Source organism: Acomys minous, assembly GCF_964271855.1.
Source record: "Acomys minous genome assembly, chromosome: 7".
Lineage (NCBI taxonomy): Eukaryota > Metazoa > Chordata > Mammalia > Rodentia > Muridae > Acomys > Acomys minous.
The window spans coordinates 109,333,640-109,345,976 of record NC_140488.1 but is presented as its reverse complement, the minus strand read 5'-3'; the positions used below and the strand labels follow the sequence as shown (position 1 = coordinate 109,345,976).

The window sequence follows — 12,337 nt, the reverse complement described above, 5'->3', positions numbered from 1 at the left end:
CACATATCACTTAAAGTTTGTGAAGAAGATTGATATTATATTAAGTGCACTTAGCACAGGAAAACATTGAAGTATCACATCAAAAAGACATGAAAGAAAACTTAAATGCATGTTGCTGAGCAAAAGCAGCAAATCTCTAAAGAATCCTTATGTATCTATGTGTTTATCAAGACAAGCAGTACACTAAAACACAAAGCGTGGACCTTATTGTAAAGTATCAACCTACGTTAAAAATAATATCCATATATTGTCTCATTAATTGTAATAAATATGCCACACACTGATACAAAGGATTAATTTGGAGGAACTGTGGAGATAAAAAGTGTATTAAAACTCTCTGAAGCTTCTGCTCAGTTTTTCTGTAAACCCAGTTTTCCTTCTAAGCAATAAAATCTATTAGCTGGAAACAAGCAAAATAGGCCAACTTCTTACCAGAAAACATTTAGGAGACTGTGTTGGCAACTGAATGAACATGTGTATAGATGATTCAATCTGTACCAGAATTGGGAAAATTATACCTCCCCCCCCCCCACCGAATAGCCCTCACTGTGTGTAGCCCAGACAGCCATAAATGTTCATGAGACTTTGAAAATGTGCCTTCCTTGTATAAGTCACCAAACCCATAGACTCAGCTACAAGTGCCTAGAAAAAAAAAACCCTTGGCTTTCTTACCAATACACTGCTTACTCTAGGAACGGGAGAGCCATTACAGTCACAGAGCTGGGCCAATGCCTGAGCTGATGGGGTGATGGAGTTCTCAGATCAATTCAATACAATTGAATTTAGATGCTGAAGACTGAAGCCAGGGACTCACACACATGAGTCAAGACTTTAACACTGAGCTCCAGCTCAAGTCTTAATTTTTTTTCTGAGACAGGATCTTCCTACGTTTTCCAGGCTGGTCTCAAGCTTGTGATCCCTCTGCCTTAGTATCCTGAGTAGATAGGATTACACCATGCTTCCCCACGTTATGGCTTTGATATCCTCCTTAACTATTTGTATGGCGTTTATATTGAGGCACACTTTACTGATGGAAGAGAGATACAAAGGAAGCCCTCAGGGACGGCAAATTCCATTTTTTCCTTTGTTCTTAATACTTTATGCCTGGCCCAAACTAGTATATCATATTCAGGAAAACAACCTCCTCATCTACTATGAAACTGTGCTTAGAAAGAAATTTACCACCTCATCTATATACTCAAGCAGCTTTTATTTTCTGTTAGTACCATATTCTTCCTGAGAGCAGTTCCTCACTTCATTGTATTTCCAGTGATGTTCTGTGCCTCTTAGGACCTTGGGAAGCTGCCAGGGTAACTCGCCTTCTCACATGGTTCTGATCATTTAGATGTTTTTCAAGTAAATAATATTAACACGGGTTCTGAGATGACAGGAAAGAATTTAAATTGAATAATGATATTTCCGGTAACCCGTATGCAAAAAAAAAAAGCAGTGATGGCATCTCCTCAGCCTCTGGTGTGTACTCCATTAATATGAGGAGCACCAGAAAGAGTGGAAAAAATGTCTAGAATTCCCTTTCTCTCTGTCAACTGAAAGTCAACAACCTCTATTTTAAAATATCCATCTACAAATAGAAATGTAATGAATATTTGCAATCGTCAATCATACTTCCAAATCTGAGTGATTGACATGACTGCTTTGTGATACAGTGGCTCTCTTCCCTACTTGTGTTGAACAAAGAACAAATGAAAAGGAAGTCTCATTGTTGTGGTTCATCCGTTTCTGTGCATTTTCACAAACAAGTTTGAAATTTATGATGTCAAGATAAGAAATTGCTAAGTAAAATACTATATGGCAAGTATATTCAGATGCCTTTTTGGCATAAATAGATTTAACAACAGAGATAACAATGTAGTCTTTTGATTTAAACGCATACCTAGTCTTCTGACCTCCTACCCAGATTCCAGTGATTTAAATTTCGCTTGAATTATATGCATTAATTCTGGCCTCAGTTGGAGCAAAAGGAAACCATAGAAAACATTTTTTCTGTGTTAAAATATTGATAAAAATATGAGCATTTTGGCAGTCATGTGCTATGCCAAAGATGTACTGTTTCACTTTTTAGGGATCCTTCTTCAAAGTAGGTTGATGAATTCTAATACAGTAAATGAAGTGCAAGTGATAATATATGAAATATTATGCCTTACTTATGGTGACACATTAGCTTGTGTTTCCATGGAGTGTGTTTTGACAGAATGGTAAATTTATTTATGTAGATTAAGCATATTATCTTGAAAAATATTACTGTGAGAAAGGCAGGTTTCTACCACATGTCATAAAGGATATGAATGGGCCGTAGAAGAAGATGATTTTATTTAGTTCAGGAGAAGATCTGAGGATGGGTAGCAAAGATAGTAAAGTTGGCTCATGGGCTTGCTAGCAGGTCCCTCAATGTGATCGTATTTTAAAAACTGAGAAATAAGAAATTGATAAGTGAAACGTTATGTGGCAAGTATAATCAGATTCCATTTCTTGGCATAAGTATATTTAACAAGAAAGATATATTTTATCTTCAGCATATTTAAATATGTTATGTAATATTCATTATCCAATTGATTGAAATATGAAATTCTGGCCTAAAGCAGACTTTCTGATCTGTCAGCATTCCACTACTGTAACAAATACTTGAGGTATTGTAGGATTCAATGCATATTTTGTTGACCCCATTGCTTTTGGTTCTCTCATCATGGGCCAGAAAATATTGGCAACAATGTATGAAAAACTATTTACTTTATGGCTTGGATGGGAGTATTGGGAAGGGGTCAGAATCCTAATAACCCCTTCAAGGGCATGTACCTGTAACCTGAAGGCATCACATGATGACCCATCTTTTAAACTTTCTACTACCTCCCAATAGTGATTAATTCTTAACATATGGTATTTTGGGGTGCATATACTATTTAAACTATAGTATGTCTCACAATAGGTATATTTAAAAATATCTGCTGCACACCAGAGGTCAATTTATTGTATGCAGAATGTTTAAGAGCCAACCCAGTACCTAAGAAAAAAGGAGCTAAAAAGATGGTAAACCATGGTGTTATTTAAGTTGCTCAATTTTCCTAGTAGTTTAAATTATACAAGTCATATTTATATACATTAATTCACCCGGTACCTTTATTTTTAAAAATTTATTCATGTGTATATACATGTATATTTCATAGTTTGCATGTGAAGGCCAGAGGGTAATCCTTGGGAGTCATTGCTTTCTTATCACCATGAGATCTGGGCATGGAATTTGTGTCATCCTGGTTTCAGGGGCAAGTACTTCTATTTCCTGGGCACAGTATCTTAGCTTTTTGACAGTAGACTAGTTATTTCCATTTTACTGTCAAACAGACCACGGCCTATTTTGGAAAATTACTTTAGACGATTGGTATGTAGTCAAGATTTGAATGAAGGTCTTCTGAGACCAGGGTTAAGGTTTTCCCACCTTATCCTGTTTGCATTGTGGTGTGTGTTGAATGAGACATGACCTCTTAGGTTTACGAGTTGGAACACTTAGTACCCAGATGATGGTGTTATTTGAGAAGGTTGGGGGATGTTTTGGAGGTGGAATCTGTCTTCTAAATATAGCATCTCTCAAATTTTAACTCTTTTGTAGTGAAATAATGCAAGCAGTTTGATTAAAAAATAGAAGAATTTCTGGAGATTTTTTTGAGCAATGTTACTATTTTTGCAACAATGCTATGGAATTGTGATATTCAATTCACACTTCAAAAAACCTTTCCTAGTTCTTTTTTTTTAAGTTTTAAAAAATTTATTCTTGTTACATCTCAATGGTTATCCCATCCCTTGTATCCTCCCATTCTTCCCTCCCTCCCATTTTCCCCTTATTCCCCTCCCCTATGACTGTTCCTATGGCACAATATTCTTGATTTTCCAGGATATATTTGTCCATTCTCTTTCTTTTCTTAGTTCTAAGGCCTTTTAAGATTATCTCTTTCCTCATGAAACTGAAAAGCTTTTCTAAGGCAAAGGACATTGTCAACAGAACAAAATGGCAGCCTACAGACTGGGAAAAGAACTTCACCTACCCTACATCTGACCACAGGCTAATATATATAGAGAACTCAAGAAATTAAACACCAACAAACCAAATAATCCAATTAAATAATGGGGTACAGAACTAAAGAGAGACTTCTCAACAGAGGAAAATCGAATGGCTGAGATACACTTAAAGAAATGTTCAACACCTGTAGTCATGAGGGAAATACTAATCAAAACAATTCTGAGATTCCATCTTACACCTATCAGAATGGTTAAGATCAAAACCTCAAGTGACAGCACATGCTGGCAAGGATATGAAGTAAGAGGAACACTCCTCCATTGCTGGTGGGAGTGCAAACTTGTACAACCACTTTGGAAATCAATCTAGCACTTTCTCAGAAAATTGGGAATAGTTCTACCTCAAGACCTGCCATACCATTCCTGGGCATATACCCGAAAAATGATCCACCACACAACAAGGACATTTGCTCAACTATGTTTATAGCAGCTTCGTTCATAATAGCCAGAATCTGGAAACAACGTAGATGTCCCTCACCTGACCAATGGATAAAGAAACTGTGGTATATTTACACAGTGGAATACTACTCAGGTTAAAAAGAAGGAAATCCTTAAATTTGCAGGCAAATGGATGGAGCTAGGAATCATCATCCTGAGTGAGGTAACCCTGGCCCAGAAAGATGCACATGGTATATACTCATAAGCAGATATTAACAAAATAATTCAGGATAGCCACACTACAATACACACATCTAAAGTAACTAAATAACAAGGAGGACCTAGGGAGAATGCTTAATTCTCATTCAGAGGAATAAACAGCATAGACACTGGAAGCATTTGAGGACAAGGAACAGGGAGGGAGCCTACAAAAGAGGTCCTCTGAAAGACTCCACCCACAGGAGATCCAAGCAGATGCTGAGACTCACAGCCAAACTTCTTGATGGAACACAGGGAGTCTTATGGAAGAGTTGGTGAATAGAGGGAACTGGAGGGGTCAGGAGCTCCACAAGGAGAACAATGAAGCCAACAAATATGGGAAGAGGAAGGGGTTGCTGCTGAAACTGATGCACCAACCAAGGTCCATGCATGGTGTGGACCTAGACCCTCTGCTGAGATAGATGTAGTAGGTACGCAGCACAGTTTCCCTGTGGGTCCTATAATATAGGGAGTAGGGACTACTGTCATGGACTCTGGGCCCCACACATTGGTCATTTCCTCCTGGCCAGGTAGCCTTGCCAGGCCACAGAGGAAAAGGATACAGGCAGTCCAGATGAGACCTGATAGGCTGAGGTCAGAGATTAGAGGAGGAGTGCTCCCCTTTCTGAGGACTAAAAGAGGGAGGGAGAGGGCATGAGGTAGGGAGAGTGGGATCCAGAAGTGATGAGGGAGGGGACTATGATTGGAATATAAAGTGAACAAATTAATTTTTAATATATTTTATTAATTTATTCATATTATATCTCAATTGTTATCCCATCCCTTGTATCCTCCCATTCCTCCCTCCCTCCCATTTTCCCCTTACTCCCCTTCCCTATGACTATGACTGAAGGGGACCTCCTCCCCCTGTATATGCTCATAGGGTATCAAATCTCTTCTTGGTAGCCTGCTTTCCTTCCTCTGAGTGCCACCAGGCCTCCCCATCCAGGGGACATGGTCAAATACAGGGCACCAGATTATGTGTGAAAGTCAGACCCCACTCTCCACTCAACTGTGGAGAATGTCCTGTCCATTGGCTAGATCTGAGTAGGGGTTCGAAGTTTACTGCATGTATTGTCCTTGGTTGGTGCCATAGTTTGAGCAGAACCCCTGGGCCCAGATCTGCACGTCATAATGTTCTTCTTGTAGGTTTCTAGGATCCCCTGGATGCTTCTATTTCCCCATTCTCCCATTCTTCTCTCACCTAGAGTCCCAATAGGATGTCCTCCCCTATTTTTTTTAAAGATTATCTGTCTCCTTTGATATTTTTTAGTTTATTCATGGGAAAATCAGATAATAGAATCTCCAAATGAGGAGGGAAATATTCTAGGCAAAGTTGTCTTCTAGTCTACTGAAAAGCTGACATGCTGGGATCACCTGTCTAGGATTGTTACTATGATATTATAGAAGGTTCATTTCTTTTTAAAAAACAAACATTTAGTAGAATATAGTATGGTATATATTAATATGCATTAATTATCCAATTAATCAGTTGTATTAATATCCATGGTGACATTATTATGTTCATGAAATAATTTATTGAATTAATTGACTAACAATAAAGAATAACACATATGAAAACTTAAAATGTTATCTTTAATTTCCATAAATTTTCTAAAAAGCATCAACACACTTCACCAACACTAGCTATGTCTCCCTGTCAGTTACTTTACGATAGTTTGCCAACATTCTCTCCTTTCTACAACTTTTATTCAGCCATATCATCAACATAGTGCTTAAAGTGATTTACTATAAAGCTCCTTCAAAAAATCTGTATATTTTGAAATTTTATATGCCATTTTGAGATTAATCATTATGTCCATAGTTTGAAATGATGGCCAACAAGAAGGACTGTATAATAGCCAGGGAGATGTCTCCTCTAGTAATGCGCTTGCAGCAAAAGACTACTGCCCTAGGTTCAGTTCCTGGAGTCCATGTAAAAGTGGAAAGAGAGAACTGACTCCACAGAGCTGTTTTCTGACGCTACGTGTCCATGCGACACGCACAATAAACAATAGTAAATAATTTAAAATAATTGAAATTAGGAGGCTACTGAAATAATCATGAAAAATAGTGATGCTACATTGGACTTGGGTGATACTATTATGGAGATAAGGAAACTTAAGTAGACTCAGTATGATTCCCTGGCTGATTTTACCTCGAGGCAAAGGAAAAGTAAGAAATACAAATCATTACCTGGTGCCTGGTTACTGTCACTGGTCAGAGGATGGCTGCTCTTAAATACTGAGGTAGAACAGGCTAGAACAAGGAGACTTGAGAGCAAGAATGATAATAGAATGTTTGATTTAAATATAGTTTCAAAGATTCTGTCCTGAAGGAGATGCCATTATTGGCAGTTAGATCTGGCTTGTCAGCAGTTAGATCTGAGTTGTCATCATTAAATATAATTATAGAAATAATCTTCAAGAAAGGGGGTCTTCAAGACGTTTACTTCAAGTTTGACAAATATAAATAGTCAAATCATTATGAATGTAACATTCATATAACTCCTGATTGTCTCACAGTTCTTCCTACTGTATGTAGTTTATTTTATTCATGTGTAATAATATAAATTTATACATTAAATAAGAAACATAACAAAAATAATAAATAGAAAAAAAAAGAAAAGGGATTTTCAGTGAGAATGAATGAAAAGACAGCATTGTAATCAGGACTTAAGTGGATGGGGCAGTCTCTAGTACAGAGAAAGAATAAAGGAAAAGATGAGTGTTTTAGTGTAGAAAGAAGAAGTAACACAGATTATTTTGGAATCAAGTTCCAGAGAGAAGGAACACAGTTTATTTTTGAAAGCAAGTTCATATGTCTGGTAGTGTCTTTTGGGAACTGGCAAGATTGGATTGTTGATTAGTGCCAACTGCTAGGTAAATATTACCTTAAAGTCATAGTGGGTCATTTGACTGCAGAGGCCTTGCAAGGCATCCTATGAAACAGATATTTGTGACCGACTGCTTCTCCCCTATGATTTCTCAGCTTTGTTTACTTGGCTGTGACAGGAGTAACTAAATTGGCTTGATGGATTTCTAAAGGGTCTAAGTCTGAGAAAAAAAGTTTTCCCTGGATGATGCAAGTTTAAAGTCATGTGTATATTATGAAAACTGGATAAAAGTTAGGAGAAAGAGAACACTGAAGAGTACAAATGTTAACAGCTAGCTGAGAATCAGCAGAGGCAGAAGAGAAGGAGCGTCTGGTAACTAGAAATAGAAACAATAAATCCTGAGTGTGCCTGTTTTCAGACTTCTTTTGATGGATTTTGCATTGTGTCTGATCTTTTTCAGAAACACAGGCACGTGTATGTGCTCATGTCTCATGTATGTATCTACTTCTGACCGTGAATGGCAGGTTTAGATATGTATCTCATTTTGAATGTCAAAGTGTTTGTTTTAAAAAAGAACAGATTGTTGAGAGAAACCAATAAACATAGGCATCTTACCCATATTTCCCATGGCATCTGATAGCACTGACTGAACAGACTCAGTGGATTCTTATAAGGTAATCACCTATGGGCACAGAAAAGACTGACACTGCCAGCATACTTTGATGCAGAAGTGGTGGACAAAGGATCTCCACAGTCTCTCAGTACTTGAATTCTATGCCATTCATTGACTATTTTACTTTTGGCAAGGGGGTCTCTGTATAGTCTAGGCTGATGCTGAACTTGTCGTCCACTTGAATTAATCCATGAATGCGGGGTTCCAGTCATCTGCCAATATACTCCACTTGTATTTCATACTATTATTTTGTGCATACATTTAGAAAACGAGGGTGAATTGAAGGTTTTTGCCCTTTATTTACAGGAGCAACTAGAGTGAGGTTTGGATCTATTTTGTATATGTGACATTTATTTTATAGAAATATCCAGTTAGATGCTGGATTTCATGAAACCATTGTACAGAGACTTGCTGTGAATTTGATCTGAATACAATGATCCACACTTTTCTTGAGCTTAACTTGTAAATTTTAAGAATTATTTTATAATATTTTTTTCTTAGTGAATGAATCTACTATGTTGCATCTATTCCAGAGACAAACTTCACCATCATCACCTTCTCACGTCCCCTAACATGTCAGTGAATATTGTAGGAGTCCCATCATGAGCAAAGACAATTTATCTTTCCAATGTTGGATACAGTACAAAGCACATAGTTTTGTTTTCTATTTTTAAGAAAGACGGCATCATGGTGGGTGAATTCCTAAGCAATATCATACTTACTAAGCTAAGATAGGGCATGTTCTACAGATGTGGCCCGTTTTTGAACAATGCTGAAAATGGTTTGTGAATTCCCTTACTATGAAGAATACTAATATATCTAAAATGTATAAGAACTGTGTAGAATGATCCTAAACATGGTTTTAGTTCTCCTACAACTAACATTTGTTGTATTTTTTAAAAGTTTGCATGTATTCAAATGAAGAAATGAGCTTTGGAAAGTTAGATCTGACTCTAGAACACACCTGGGCCATGTGTATTTTTGCTCCATAGGTGCCATTGAGATAAGGTCTGGCTGTATAGCCCAGGCTAGCTTAAAATTGTCTATGTAGCTCTGTCTCACCTTGAACTCCGAGTCCTCCTGCCTCCACCTCCAAAGTTCTTGGATTACAAGAGCAACCGCCACATCTGGCATAGAGCATGTATGTTTATGTTTAAATAACCAGATTCTGACCTTTGACATGTGACCTTCTATCCAAGCACAGTCATATCAAAGTTGCCTAGGAGCTTAAATCCAGATTCAGCCACAGCCACTACACGATCTTGAACAAGTTATCTCACCCTTTTGGACCATGAGGTTGGAACTCACAAACTAAGCAACCAGGCTTGGCATCCCTTCTCCATTTAATTGACTTTGCATTTAAATTTGGAAGCTTAGGCACAAAAGTGACAGGACATATAACAGGTTCAACTACTGGCCTCTGTTTAATCATGCTTTCTTGCACCCTCACTCTTGCCATGGCATCACTGTGGGCAAGGCATATTTCCCTTTTTCATTAACTTCAGACTTAGCAATATGTCTTCCTTTTGGCCACTGAGGCATGACATATTTCAGTGCTTGATCAGTGAGACTTATACAGTTATACCTCTTCCATCACCATATTCAGCTATTCTTTGTGTCTACTGAGGAAGAGATATAAGCATCTGATTTAGATCCTCATGCCTATAAGCAGAAAGCAAGGTGAGCTTCCCTGGGAAACCTTCATAGGCATAAGAAAATTGATTTTCATTTTAAGACTTTTGGGGTGGCTTATTACTTGCCACTGTAATAGCATAAGAAAATAACAAGAACCTGGGCAAAATGAAACAGAGAACATGGAGTTTCTGACTCTGTCCTATAGCAGCACAGGAGACAGACAGCAGAGTATCTCCGTTTTCACTTAACTAGGTCCACTAGTGAACAAAATGTAGAGATGTGGATTGAGTGGCCATTATTTCTTATTTCCTCTTACTTAATGGCTTAAAATATTAGATAATTAAAAAAAATTTGTAACAGAGTTCTCTAATTACTAGATTATCACCAAAATAATCTACATTCCAATTTCTTTACACATATTCTAGTTTGTGTCTGGTTGTGTGTGTGTGTGTGTGTGTGTGTGTGTGTGTGTATACATGTGTGTGCTCATGTGTGTGCTCATGTGTGTAATCATTTAACTATCTTCCCCTTCAAAAAAAGGTTGAATTACATGATGAATTTTGCAACTACCAAAATCCCGCCGGTACATCTTGAAACACCATTTCCATTCTGAACTTTGCCATTGTAACAGCATTCAACCCTGTCCCACGCACCATCCCCAGGATGTCTCCTTTACATCATAGGTAACCTTATGATAAGAAAAAGGTGACCAGCCTCTCTTTGCTCTTCTTCAAGCAATCTACCTTCTGGTGTTCCCTTCTCTTCTCAAACTAAAGTAACCTTAAGTAAGTCAGTTGGGAAAAGGTTGGGGACCCCTATTCTAAAATATACTCCAATAAACTTGTATCATTTCTATCAATATAAAGCCTATGAGCCATTGCAGTTTGATTATTGGCAAGATGGTGTAGTACTTTCTATCACCTAATAAGGGTGGCCTGAGTAGGTGAACATATAGAAGCAAGAGTCTAAAGATCCACAACACCAGCATATTTCCTCTTAGGTAAGATATGGCAGCGAAACAGAATGCAAGGTCCCAGTCCTTTGCTGAGAGGAAACAGCCAGCAACCAGAGATGTAGTTCTTGCAGACCTGGTCTCTTCAAAGCCTACATTTTGCCATGCTGGACCGTAGCATGAGAACTCCTTCAACAGACAATCCAGGGTTGTCAACCATCTTCTGCCAAAGGCGTTGTTCTTCCCCACGAGAGTCCATCCAGTCTACGGGCTTCCCATGGCTCACACCTGGGGAGGCAAAAAGGGAGGACAGCATTTCACCTAGAAGGCAAGCCGCAATCTCTGAGGGGAAAGTTTAAGGAGAAATCCTCTGGTTGGCCTCGTCTCAGTTCCCATATCTAGTGAGAGGTGTTAAAAGGAGTCAGGGTTTTTGAAGCTGAGGTTGTGCAGAGAAGTCAGATTGGCTCTTGCTATCTCAGCCCTCCCTACTTGGATAGATTGGCAGAGAAGTGGTTCATCTAAACCAAGTTAGTGTGAGTTCATAGGCTGGCCTCAGACATAAAGATCTCTATTTCTACCATAGCTCCTCTGATCCTAGAGATTTCCCTTTTACTAACATATGTATGCCTGCTCTCCTTCATGTACATAAAAGAGCTTCATATAGATGGCGTCTTTCTCACCTGAAATGTTGACATGGCATATGGTTGGATTAAGATATGGGATAAAAAGATTTGAGGTGACTACATGTGCACTCTTAGTGCTACAGCATTTGACCACTGCAGTGTGTCTCACCACCCAGTTCACACCCTGTTATAGGTTATGACATGAGAGTTATTTCTGTGTTGTTTACTTTTCCATAAACATGACACATTCTTGTGTCATTGAGAAAATACACCCATCTGATTGGCTTGTGGGCAGTTTCTTGATTGGTGTGGGAGGAACCAGATCACTGAGGGCAGTGCCAGCCCTGTGTGGGTGGTCATGGGTTATAGAGAAAAGCAAGCTAAGTGAGCAAATAAGCGTTGTTTCCCCATGGTTCTGCTTCAGTTTCTGCTGCTAGGTTGCTGCCTTGAGGTCCTGCCCTGACTTCCCTTCATAGTGGACTGTAAGTTGTAGGATGAAATAAACCCTTTCCTCTCCAAGTTGCTTTTGGTCATTATCTTCATCATAGCAATAAAAAAAAAACAAGCTAAGACACATTGCTTGTGTGAATAACATTACATGCTGTTTATAAGGAAATTTTGGCTTCCTTTCAACTTGATCATTGCTGAGTTGAAGTACAAGAGAGTGAGGAGAAGATGCAGTAAAGGTGATCTGAGGAGTTCCTCTTCTTCTATCAAAGCCTGTGCTGTGATAGAAGATAGCTGTAGCTGTACATAGCATGAGAAACCAAGCAATGAGCAGTCAGAACCACAGGCCAAGCTACAACCTTCAGAAGCCCATCTCTAAGGACTTACTTTTACCAGCCAGACCTTACCGCCTACCATTTCTCACCATGATGGACTGCAACCCTGAGGCA

At 38.5% G+C, this 12,337-nt stretch overlaps 1 protein-coding gene across 6 annotated transcripts in view; it reads right to left on the bottom strand.

Moving 5' to 3' along the window:
• SYTL5 (synaptotagmin like 5) overlaps window positions 1–12,337 on the bottom strand; it is a 253,795-nt gene that overhangs the window by 17,067 nt on the left and 224,391 nt on the right. For 4 of the 6 annotated variants that reach the window (XM_084790775.1, XM_084790779.1, XM_084790777.1 and 1 more), the window contains one exon: window positions 5,553–11,106. In XM_084790775.1, the coding sequence (XP_084646901.1) occupies window positions 10,964–11,106 (143 nt within the window). In that variant the 3' untranslated portion in view covers window positions 5,553–10,963. Of the gene's footprint in view, window positions 1–5,551; window positions 11,107–12,337 lie in introns of those variants that run through there. The other 2 variants (XM_084790778.1, XM_084790780.1) reach the window with 2 other exon arrangements.